The sequence below is a fragment of the Thamnophis sirtalis genome, unplaced genomic scaffold, assembly GCF_051295495.1.
Source record: "Thamnophis sirtalis isolate CommonGarterSnake01/CBP01778 unplaced genomic scaffold, rThaSir2_p1.2 scaffold_4, whole genome shotgun sequence".
Taxonomy (NCBI): Eukaryota; Metazoa; Chordata; class Lepidosauria; order Squamata; family Natricidae; genus Thamnophis; species Thamnophis sirtalis.
This window is the reverse complement of record NW_028261384.1, coordinates 121,706,189-121,719,150: the sequence shown is the minus strand read 5'-3', so window position 1 is coordinate 121,719,150 and position 12,962 is coordinate 121,706,189. Positions and strand designations below refer to the sequence as shown.

At 43.9% G+C, this 12,962-nt stretch overlaps 1 protein-coding gene across 1 annotated transcript; it reads right to left on the bottom strand.

Moving 5' to 3' along the window:
* Positions 1 to 3,559: 3,559 nt before the first annotated feature.
* LOC106547822 (sesquipedalian-1-like) lies at positions 3,560 to 9,088 on the bottom strand. Its single transcript, XM_014065086.2, has 3 exons — positions 8,917 to 9,088; positions 5,172 to 5,230; positions 3,560 to 4,300 (listed from the first exon to the last, which is right to left on the bottom strand). Exons 2-3 carry the CDS (start codon positions 5,172 to 5,174, stop codon positions 3,704 to 3,706), a joined length of 600 nt encoding a protein of 199 aa, XP_013920561.2. The 5' UTR covers positions 5,175 to 5,230; positions 8,917 to 9,088; the 3' UTR covers positions 3,560 to 3,703.
* Positions 9,089 to 12,962: the final 3,874 nt, after the last annotated feature.

Here is a 12,962-nt window from a genome sequence, read left to right as displayed (position 1 = left end):
TTATGTTGTTATTCTGAATTAAGCTATTTATTTTTATGGGATGGTTCAGATTGAAAGAAATGGTTTGTTTATTGAAGAAGTCCTGGTTCAGAAAGCTTGTACCACACAAATTTCAATTAACCAGGGGGAAGTGGATTCAGACAACCCAGAGTGACGTAGATTTAGTCCTAAATAGATCAGATTGTGCTGGGAGTCAGACAAATTCTTTCTGGACAGCTAACTTCATTCACTGACATTTGTGACTGAAATCAAGCCCTAGAGAGGTTTTGCTAAAACTTGGTTTTTCTAGACACTCCATCTCATTGTACATTTCATCCCGTGCCCTATGAGGACAGGGGGCAAAATGGATAGAGATGTGAGAGTGGCTGCTTTTCCCCTAAACCTGTCCAAGGTTGTTCCAACTCTTATGGTGCCATCCCAGATTTGTTTTCCCCTTCAGAGGGAAAACTGTCGGAAATGGAAAGGGAGATTGCAGCTTCTTTGGCAGCTGCCAAATGAATGATCTGATCATCCAAGCCTCTTGTGGACAGGCCTGGCAGGTGGAAGTCTTGGTCCATAGCAAAGCCTCCAGTTGGGTCAGCCTTTTGAAGCATTTTACAATGCTTTGGACACATTGCACATCCTGTTCTTTGAATAGTGCTTGGGTGGGTACCTGCTGGAATTTCACTTTGCTCTCCTGCTGATCAGTAATATGAAGTATGATGAATCTGCCATGGTCACTGGAGATTTGAACTTGCATTCCCCTCCACAAGTTTCTGTTGCAGTTCCTTAAGTATTTTTATGAGTCTAATTAGGCTAGGCTAATTAACTAGGAGGGAGGCTGTGAAGGTGATAAGGAAATACCTTGTTACTCATTGATAATTGGTTCTGGGAGGCTTGGTTCCGGGAGGCGTAATGAATACCAAAAATAATAAGTACCAAACAAAATTTTCCCATAAGGAATAATGTAAGTCACAAGGCAGCTGACACCGACAAATTCTAGCTGGTACATTGAGTTCGGGACAAAATTTTCACGTCAAAATGAGTACCAAATTGGGTGAGTTCAAAGCAGTTAAGTGGCAAGATACCACTAAATATTTTGCATCCCTTTTTTCTACAAGTAATTTCCATGAGATTCCTTCCCCTCTTCCTAGCCCATACATTCTGTGATTTTGTAGCCCTCCAGATGTTGAAGTCAACTCCTTCGGTTTAACCCAGAGTTTCCTAATCTTTCTGGCTTTGCGGACTGGTGGGAGGGGGGGGGGGATGGCACAGGTGTAGTCCCACTTGCATGAGCACTAGGTATGCGGGTCCACTGCTCGAGCTTGCCTACCATTTCCACAGCCCAGTTCCAAATGGCTCAAGGCCCGATAGTGGACCACGACCCAAGGGTTGGGGACCCCTAGTCTAGCTAATGGGGAATTAATAGCTGGACATCATCTGGACAGTCATTTTCCCCTCACCTTTGTGAGCGTTCATGTTTCATTGGAAACATGCCAGAAGTAGGAAAGGAAAATGAAGCACGATATTCTGGAACTTAAAACAAGGAGTAAAATATAAATATGCCGGAATTATAATTAAGTTATATATATTATATATAATTAAACTGGGATTATCTTGGGAACCCTATTCTCTTTGTTGCCAACTGAAAACTCCCTCCACTAAATTTTCATTCTGATATTGCATATATATATATTTGCCTTAATTTTAAATAAAGTACAGTAGTGTATGCTAGGTGTTGGGTCATAGTAAACAGGTCGGTTTTATTCTTTTTTGTTGTGTTTAAGAATCAGGACAGAAAATTTTAAGATTTGAGATTTACTTCAGAATAAGTAGTATTCAACATCTCATCTCTGCTTTCTGTCAAGAGTTTCCTGCAAAAGGAAAGCAGGTACTCCCAGGAAGTACTCCCCCCATTGGCACCCCAAAATTATAACATCTTCTGCACTCTAATCTGCTACTACTGGGAGATCATCTTGAGAACCAATTTTGTTGTATTTAAGTACAATGACAATAAAGATTACACTTAGAATCGCCCAATGATTCTATGCAGAATCAGACTTCAGAAAAGGTGTGGACTCTTCTTGGAGTCTGAAGTAAGTATTTTTCCCCCACAAAGCTGAACTAAATAAAGATAGAACATCACAGATGCTGCAACTTGTAGTAAAGCTTGAGGAAATGCTTAATAAACGATACATAGTAAACAGTATTTCCACTCAATGGAAGAAAAAGATAATGATTGGGGAAACACCATCATCCCTGGTTTATCTACAGTGGTATTTGATAGCAGGCCAGAGAAGATCCTCTGACCTGGATACTGCTGACCTCAACTAATGATTAAGAGCCGAGGTGGCGCAGTAGTTAGAGTGCAGTACTGCAGGCTACTTCAACTGACTGCTAGCTGCAAAACGGCAGTTCAAATCTCACCGGCTTAAGGTTGACTCAGCCTTCCATCCTTCTGAGGCATATTATTGCTATTGTGCAGTGGCTAGAATCCAGTATTGCAGGCTAATTCTGCCCATAGCCAGGAGTTTGATCCTGATCGGCTCAAGGTTGACTCATCCTTCCATCCTTCAAAGGTTGATAAAATGTGAACCTAGATTGTTGGGGTCAATATGCTGACATTTGTAAACCACCCAGAGAATGTTGTAAAAGCACTATAGGGTGGTATATAAGTCTTAAGTGCTATCGCTATCGCTAATACATGTTTAATTAGCATCTCTGCACCCTGGTGGCTATCCTGGCTAGAAGTTGTCAGTTGTAGCCCCAGCTGTCTGGATAGTATCAGACAACAAAAAACAGTATAGGTAGCCTTTTTTTCAAGACTGGATTCCATGCTTTATTCTAAGCATACATTTAGGAATCTATGTATCAGGTTTCCCAGTAGCAGACTCACAGCAATCATAACTCTTGAGGCCTAAAATTTCCTCAAAGTGTAAATTTATTAGGAATATCAAATTGGCACAGCTGGTGAAGATCCAACTCTGAAGGACCGGGAGTTTTCCCCACCCAAATCAAAACCCCATATTCTTGCCCCCAGGTCACAAGTCCATCCCATAGTTCCATCAGGTCAGAGTCCCAGCTCCGGCTGGCTCTTGTTCATGCCCTTCCAACACCTGGTACAGTGTCCTTGGCTCCCACAGGGAAGAATGTTATTTTGACTACACTTCCCCCTCAGCTTTCTCTTATCTCCCCCCTCCCCCACATCCCCACAGCTTCAACATGCCTGGCTGTGGCGGCCCTGAAGATGCTCCCAAAATAGCTTCAGGGCTGATGCTGTGATCATTTTTGTTAGTAATAGGCCCCTGCGGTCTAATATAGATCAGGCTGCAATATATGTGGATCCCCCTCCTGCCTCACTGGAAATCAGTATTTTGACCCTTGCTGGAAAAGATCCTGGTGGGGAACTACTCTTGCGTTCTGGATTCGTTCTGATTTCGTTCACTAGACATTGGTGTAAATAAAACCCACAATAAGAAACCCACAAATGTCCCTTTCCTAAGAAGAGATCTCGTTCTTCTTGAACGCTGCTGCATTTCAGTCAAACAAACAAACAAACCCGGCTCCCAACTTTTTCCGAAGATGCATTTATTAAAAGTGTTTAAAGAAGAACCAATATTTTGAAACAAGAATTATCTTTTTCACTGACACTGACTCCACTGAAACTGAAATTGGCTGCCTCCAAATTCGGTCACAGCCAAATGTTTGGAGATTGCTGGTTGTCCTATATAAAATGCATCAAATTCTCCCGTGCTGGGACATGCTTCCTCTTTCCCTCCTGCCAATTTTTCCTAGCCTCATTGACATCCTTCCCAAACTCCTGATGGAGGCAAGCGAAATCCATGTCGGAGAATCTTCTTTCTGTTGCCTTGCAGCTTGCTTCTTCCTTAGAGTACTGTTGGCTCTTCAACTGGTGAAATTGGCTTTCTAACTCGGTAACCAACGCTCTGAGGTTCTCGAATCCCGCCATGCTCAGAACTCGCATCCAGTTTTCCATGGTCTCTTGATCCTCAGCTGCCATCTTATAGGACTGGTCAGGCAAGTCATCGGGGTAGCAGATTTTAAAAGTATGAGGTTCCGAGGTGGATTCCTGCAATTCCACCCTACAGCCTTCTAACACAATGAGGTGACAAGGACCCCGGTCTCCAGGCTGTTCCCTGCAGATAAGAAGATTTCCTCTGAGCTCACACCAGCAGTGCTGATAGGAAGCGGTGCGGTTATTTTTCTTGAAAAGGACGCCCTGCCAGTCCGGGGGCTGTTCCAGGCGGGAAGAGGTAAGGATGCTGGCAATGTGGAGTTTGGTGGCCGACTGGCTCTGAAACTGGAGAAAGAATCATAGAAAGGGATGAGGGAGCATACAGACAAATAACAAGGAAAATGAAGAAGCTAAAAGAGGAACTGAGCTGAGCACTTTTCCTTAAGCCAGGCTTCCACATGTGTGGAATTATATTTCCCCCAGCAACCTGAGCAAGTTATAGTTCATTAGCAAAAGATGTTTAACTCATTAAAGAGCTGTAGTGGTGCAATGGTTAGAATACAGTGTTGCAGGCTAATTCTGACGACCACCAGCAATCCGATTCTCACTGGCTCAAGGTTGACTCAGCTTTCCATCCTTCTGAGGTCAGTAAAACAAGGACTGAAATTCTGGGAGGACTATGCTGACTCTGTAAACTACTTAGAGAGGGCTGTAAAGCACAGTGAAGTAGTATACTTTAAGAAATGGTAGAAAGCCATTCAAAACTGTCTAGTGCAGGCCTGTGAAATTGGCAGCCCGCAGGCTGGATGCATCATGCACAGGCCATGCCTAGCCCAGCTCCGCAAAGGCAAAAAACGTTTGCGATACCTCACGTGATGCGATTGAGTTTGACACCCATGGTCTAGGGGTTTCGAGGCACTACAGAGAAGTTCCTCCTCTTTGACCATGATGGTGGTGATCATGGCCATGTTCTGCCCCGATCTTCCTCGCAGTTGGAGTTGTGACTCCAAGAGCACTAATACTTTTAGTGCCTCGTGACCTACTATACACAAGGGGACAGAGGGATGTAGCTACTAGAGCATTATGCATTTACTCCATAAACCCTCTTTGTCCATCACTCCAATCTCAGGAATGCTCGTGGGAATACTTCAACCTCCAACACTGAGGTAGCCAACAGCTAACCTAATTTTGACCACAGAGAGAAGAAAAAATTTACCATTTTTTTCTGTTGCTTGGTTTAGAAGGAGAAAATGGCAGAATTCTTGTCGATTTCACCTAGCGCAGGAAAAAAAAAAACATGCAAGTCAAGTTTTCAAGACATTTTAGTCTTTCAACAGTGTTTTTCTTTTTAACTTTGAAAAATCAAGTGCTCTATTTCTTTGATGAAGTTATTCTGTCTTTCTTTTTTAAAGGAAAAACAGTGAAAGGAAGGGAGAGCAGAGGTGGTATTCAGCAGGTTCTGACCAGTTCTGGAGAACTGGTAGCGGAAATTTTGAGTAGTTCGGGGAACTGGTAAATACCACCCCTGACTAGCCCCGCCAGCTGATCGGATGGGAATGGGGATTTTGCAGTATCCTTCCTCTGCCATGCCCACCAAACCAAGCCACATACACAGAACTGGTAGTAAACATTTTTGAATCTCACCACTGGGGGAGAGCCATGTTTTTGGGCCACATGCCTCTCCCCTCCTCTTGTCAGTAGGTAGGTTGGAGAGGTGTTTGCTTACCTTGAAAGGAAAGGCAGCAGATGAACCAGGTATTACTGCTAGCACTACCAGACAACACTACTTTTGATACTTAATAGAAAAAGAGGGAGAGAGAGACCTTTCTGGTGAGCGGGGGCAGGAGGCAGAGCAAGGACAACATAATATCATCAACAAAGAGGATTAGGGGACTGGAGGCTAAAACATATGAAGAATGATTGCAGGAACTAGGTATGTCTGGTTTAATGAAAAGAAGGACTAGGGGAGACATGATAGCAGTGCTCCAATATCTCAGGGGTTGCCACAAAGAAGAGGGAATCAAACTATTCTTCAAGGCACCTGAGGGTTGAACAAGAATCAAGGAGAGAAGCAACTTAGAACTGAGGAGAAATTTCCTGACAGTTAAAACAATTAATCAGTGGAACAGAAATTGCCTCCAGAAGTTGTGAATGCCCCAACACTGGAAGTCTTTAAGAAGATGTGGGATAGCCATTTGTCTGAAACGGTATAGGGTTTCCTGCCTAGGCAGGGGGTTGGACTAGACCTCCAAGGTCTCTTCCAACTCTGCTATTGCATTGTATTGTAATGTAATTAAACCACAATTTACTTGGGTTTGGCTGAGGTATGACTTCCATGGACTCTCAGTTTGATGTAGGGTTAGGACATCAAGGTAGAAAGTAGCAGACCATGAGTTCTAGTCCTGATTTTGCCACAAAGTCAATTGATGATAGTGGACCAGTCACTTTCAGCCTTGGGAACAAGGCAATGGCAAAACACTTCCAAAAACCCTTGCCAAGAAAATTGCCAGGACGTATCCCATGAATCACCAGAGTCCAAAACTGATTTGAAGGCATCAAAAATTGCCAACTTCAGCACCGTGGCTTGGAACCTGTCAAACAGCCCTATGTTTTATTGACTGCTGTATAGCAAAGGTAAGCTGAATGGGTGGCAGCACATGAGCACTAACAGGCAGCCAATGAACCGAATCTACAATAATCTCAGAGAGAAATTAAAGAGCAGATAAGAATCGGAAAGTTTTGTTTGAAAATAAAGACCCAGGCTCAGAGCCATGGAAAGATAATGGAAATAAACAGCATCTTCCTTCTGATGGAGGCCTGAATCTAACCTTGACATCTTTAAAAGGTGTGGATGTCAACTAGAATTCTGGGAGTTGAAGTCCACACTTCTTAAAATTTCCAAAGAAGAAAACTATTGTATTAGGAAATGGGGAAAAAAAATAAGGGAAGCAAGCAGAATGTTTTACTTCAGGAATCTGTGTGTCCCAGATTAGGTATACTTCTAGGCAAAACTAACATTTTAAGTTTTATCATGTCTGAAATGTATTCTTTCTCTGCAAGCTCAGTATTTATATATTTATTTATTTTGCAATTTTATAAGCAGCTACTACTTCTACACTGGATCCAGACCAATGGCTCTGCTCATATTTTCCTTTGTATTTTTCTAAAGTCGCCTGGAAATTGTGTAACTTTATATTTTCCCCTGTTTTTGCCAATGAATGGCATGGGAGAACTTAAAGCTAAAAATTGTCTTCCTCAAGTTCCATTTAAATTATCTCCAGAGTAGGATCTCCAACCTTGACAACTTTATGACTTGTGGACTCTTAAGTCCCAGAATTCCTCAGCCAGCCCATGTTGGCTGAGGAATTCTGGGAGTCGAAGTCCGCAAGTCCATGCTGGCTGAGGAATTCTGGGAGTTGAAGTCTACAAGTCGTAAAGGTGCCAGGGTTGGAGACCACTGCTCTAGAAGGACTGTCTAAAGGGAAGAGGAAAGTAACATGCCAGTAAAGGCCCAGGATTAAAGGCCCAGGATTTGGGATTCCAGTTTTTTTTTCTTTTAAATTGCCAGTCGAGCAACATACTTGTGAGAATCCTCCACCCCACATATGCTGGAGATGGATGCCCCTTTGAAAACACTTGGTGTTGGCAGGGACTACCAAGCCTATGCACCAAGACATGAGACAGAGGTAATCCTCAACTTACAACAGTTCATTTAGTGACTGTTCAACGTCACAATAGCACTGAAAAAAGTGATGTGATCATTTTTCATATTTTATGGCCATTGCAGTGTCCCCTTGGGCACGCAATCAAAATGTGACGCTTGGCAGCTGGCTCATATTTCTGACAATTGCAGTGTCCCAAGGTCATATGATCTCATTTTATGACCTTCTGACAAGCAAAGTCAATGGGGAAGCCAGAATACCTTAACAACCGAGTTACTAACTTAACAACTGTGGCAAGAAAGGCCATCAAATGCGTCAAAATGCACTTAACAAATGTTCCACTGTGCAACGGAAATTTTGGGGTCAATTGTGGTCGTAAGTCAAGGACTATCTGTATGGACTGAGAAGGCTTCTAATTTCAAACTTCAGCCTTTCATCCTAAAGGCTCAGTCAGCAGAGGTGGTATACAGTGGTTTGGATTGGTTCGCACAAACCAGTAGTGGAAATCGTGGGTCCAACCACCTGCCTCAGCTCTATGCTGTCCTATTTAGGCACTTTTTAGGCCAGGTGCATGCGCAAAAGGCGCACCTGTGAGCAAAGCACATGCACAGAAGGCTGGGCACATGCGCAGAAGATGCACGTGAGCCCACCTCATGCGCATGAAGCATGCCGGCATGTGGTTGGTGAACCAGTGATAACTAAATGTGTACAACCCACTGCTGTCAATCAGGCCATTACATGGAATTTAAAGAAGAAATGGGATGTAAAAGTAAACACAAAATTGAAAATTGTGGACAATGGAAGGAAAAATACAGTGGAAAAAAAGAGAGAGATGATCTGAATGAGGAAGTACACGAATCATTTCACAAAAGAGTGGTGAAGAAATACAGGGGAATGAAAAGAGACACTGGAAAGTGGAAAGCCTGATGCAAAAGAAATTTAAAATCTATGCTGAAGTAGTACAAAAAAAATGTCATTAAAAAAAAAGTCTAAGCTTTTGAGCACGAAAGGAAAGTGGATTGCAAAGAAAGGGAAAGAGGCCAATTTTGTAATGTTATGTCTCCTAGGTCATATTGCTTAATGAAACGACAGGCTGCCTTCAGACATGCCCAAATGGAGTCTCAAAACAGTGGTGCGAGATTCTGAGTTTGCAAAAAAAACACCAAACCCATTGTTTCAAAAGAGGCTAGATAGGGCATTTTCAGGGATATTTGAAGTAAATTAATCACAAGATCCAGATAGGGGTAATGAGAGAAAAGTATGACATGCAAGCACTTGCTGAATGTATTCAGTCCTTACCTTTGGTGCCAAATTCATCAGGTTTTCCCCCTTAGATTTTTCACTAGGACAGTTTTGCTTTGCTTTCGATGCAAAAGCAGTAATTTCCTAGATGAAGAGGGTGGGGCTAATGCTCACCTATGTCCTCTCTGCAAGTGCCATTAAAAGTCATTTGATCTCTGAGTGCAGAGAGGCAGAGATAAGAGCAGGAAATGACTTTGATCATGGTTTCTTGTTTTCTTCATCCACACCTACCCACAAGTGAGTTTGAAGAACAAATGGCTAGAAAAAAGGAAGTTAACTTGACCACAAACAAGAGTTCTCACTGGTCCTAAAGAGAAACAGTTTTAGGAGGGAAATAAATTGAATATAACACAAATTGTTCTGCAAAATAGAATCAAACACCTGAGGTACTAATGGTTTTTATAGCATTCTGTTTAAACATTTGGATCTATTGAATTTTGCATGGGTGAACCTTATATTTGTTTCTAATTTTTTTTTCTTTAAAAAACTTTCTGTTTTCCTTTTTATTATTCATACTGTAAGCTACTCTGAGATGGCATCATGAAATGGTGAAGTATAGAATGACTAAAATCCTAATCAGAAAAACAATTCTGGAAATTAACTTTTCTGCTTGCTTCTACAGAGCAGGTAGTTCAGCTTCAGAGTTACTGCAAGATAGATGGAGTTTAACTGGTAGGTGCGGTAGTCCTCATTTAGCGACTGCCTCGACCATTTGCAATTATGGCAGTGAAGAAAAAGTATTTTACAATCCTCGTATTTACAACCTTTGCATATGTGCAAAGCAAAGGAAAGCTGAAACATAGTTGCAATTTTACTTAGTAACCAGTTTGTTTAACAACCAAGTTGTTGGTTCCATTTATGGTCGCTAAAAAAGAAATGGGGGGGGGGCACGATGGCTCAGTGGTTAAAGATGCTGAGCTTATCAGCTGGAAAGCTTAGTGTCAGCCCTGGAGCCATCTTTAACTTGGAATCTTCAGGGCTGCCACAGCGGTGGATCAGGAGTGGGGTGGGGTGGGGTGGAGACAGTATGGGATGTATAGCCATAACAACATATTTTCCCTTGGAAGTCAAGGATGTTCAGCCTGCACCTGGGGAGGCATGACTGGGAATCAACTATAATTGGGACAGTGACCTGATTGGACCATGTGGCGCCGATATGGATGTAGGGTGTTAGATACCAGAATCAGTTATAATGGTTTACACCAAGGTCCTCTGTTCCGGCGGGAACAGAGATTCAATCTGATTGGTTGAAGGGTCTGACAGCTCCCTATAAAAGGGCTACTGTCAGACTGAACCTTCACTGGATTGTACATAGTTGTTTCAGAGTTAATAAAGAGCTGTTGCTGCCTAAGCCTGAGTGTGCCTTTCCTTTACTCGATCTAACACTGGCGACGAGGGTGATATTGGAAGGCAACTAGGCAAACGAAAAGAGTACAACAATCCAGCAAGTAAATCCAGCTCGGAGCTTGACACGGCATCAAGCAGCCATCTTTGAGTGGCAAATTCAAATATGCTCAGGGACACAAGATGTCAATGTACATTCCACTGACTCTGTACAACCCAGTCACCGAGCACTGGAAATCCTACATGCTGAGGTTCGATTGCTTCCTTGAAGCCAACGACCTCATGGGCCTTTCTGAAAGCCAGAAAAAGAACATGTTCCTGAGCTACTGTGGACGAGAGGTGTTTGAGACAGCAAAGGACTTATCCGAGCCAACGCTGCTCCAATCGGTCACTTGGTCAGTGCTACAATAGAGCCGAGGTGGCGCAGTGGTTAGGGTGCAGTACTGCAGGCCACTTCAGCTGACTGTTATCTGCAGTTCAGCGGTTCTAATCTCACCGGCTCAAGGTTGACTCAGGCTTCCATCCTTCCAAGGTGGGTGAAATGAGGACCCAGACTGTGGGGGCGATATGCTGACTCTGTAAACCGCTTAGAGAGGGCTGAAAGCCCTATGAAGCGGTATATAAGTCTAACTGCTATTGCTACAACAGATGCTGAGGACACACTATGCTCCCAAACCGTCTAAACACGTCCGAAAACATGAATTCAACATTCATAACCAGAAAGAGGTTGAATCCATCAATGAATATGTTGTGGCACTTAGAAAAGCCGCAGCATACTGCGAGTTTAGAGATCTCGATGAACTGATACTTCACCGCATCATATGTGGTGTTCGAGACATTGGCCTGCAGAGGAGACTACTAGTGAAATCTAATCTGACACTCCAAATTGCCTTCATTGACTGCCTAAAGACTGGTCCTATCTCGTCTATTGACGTTGCCCGCCACTCTGCAAAAGACTCTACACTCAAACAGGCTTTGAACTGGGTGTGGAGGGGGTGGCCCAAGGGGCCTGTTGAGTCTGAATTTAAAATGTTTTACTGCAAACGTGATGAACTGTCGGTAATAAATTGTTTACTGTGGGAGGGAGTGGGTTGTTGTTCCACCCAAACTGCACATTGCAGTATTAGAGGCTTTGCACGTAGGGTATACTGTAATTGTCCGGATGAAGTCTTTGGCCAGGAGTTATGTGTGGTGGCCTAACATGGACAGGGAGATAGAAGAATGGGTGGCTACCTGTGCACTGTGCCAGGAGTCCAGACCAACTCCCCCAGAGGTGCCCGCTAAGGAGTGGGAGCGACCTCAAGCACCATGGTCTAAGGTACACATAGATTTCGGTGACCCAGTTCATGGCCAGACTTTCATGGTAGTTGTGGATGCCTACTCGAAATGGCTAGAAGTAGTCCTCATGACCTCTACCATGGCAGAAGCGGTCATCAAGGCACTACAGAGACTTTTCTCCACTTACGGCCTACCCGATGTCTTGGTCTCTGACAACAGCCCCCAATTTATGGCTATGCAGTTTGAGACCTACTTAGCAGCGCAGGGAATCAGACATACCCTGGTCGCTCCATTCCATCTGGCCTCCAATGGTCAGGTGGAGAGAATGGTGAGATCTGCAAAAGAGGATGGGCCCGGGAGATTGGCAAACATGGGTTGATCAATTCCTCCTCAGCACATCACGCCAAGTGCTACCACTGAGAGAAATCCTTCCCAGCTTCTAATGAGTCGCCTGCTAAGGTCCCACTTAGACCGGCTACACCCAAACTACTCTGCCGCATCGCCCCCAGATTCAACAAGCAAAGTAAGGAACTTTAGCGAAGGGGATTCAGTTTACGCCCACAACTACGCTGGGGGAACTCTGTGGATTCCTGCCACAGTAATAGGCATCACCGGACCTTGCTCTTACCTAGTAGAGCTTGAGGATGGTCGGAACTGGAGACGGCACGTTGATCAACTCCGTGGCCGCCTCTCCAACTCCAATGTTAGGCAACCAGAGGTAACTCCACGAGTTAGTCAAAGCCCTACCCAAAAGGAGCACAAAGTCACTCCTTCCACAGCCAACTCAAGCCCGAAGGTACCAGGGCACTTATCTGTTAGTGTTGCAGGCCGAGCTCCGAGCGAACTGGCTCTAGAAGCTCCAGCCATGGCTTGTGAGAAATTCCAGGAGTTTCCACCAGGCAAAGCTGTGGAGACAACAGGTTCATCCGACCTGACTTAAGAACACCCACCAACTGAACTGTGCAGGTCTGAGCGAGCCATCAGAAAGCCCGCCTACCTACATGACTACGTCACAAATTGGTTGATCCCATCTAAGAGGGGACAGATGTTAGATACCAGAATCAGTTACAATGGTTTACACCAAGGACCTCTGTTCTGGTGGGAACAGAGATTCAATCTGATTGGTTGAAGGGTCTGACAGCTCCCTATAAAAGTGCTGCTGTCAGACTGAACCTTCGCTGGATTGTACATAGTTGTTTCAGAGTTAATAAAGAGCTGTTGCTGCCTAAGCCTGAGTGAGCCTTTCCTTTACCCGATCCAACACAGGGGAAGAGACTTTGACTTTAGTTTGGGTGGGGAAAACCCGGGGGCTTCAGATTCAGGTTTTTCCAGATGTGCCAATATGACATCTCTAATAAATTCAAGCTTTGTGGAAAACACATACCCTGGAAGTTTGATTTCGTTGAGGGTGTTACTTGGAA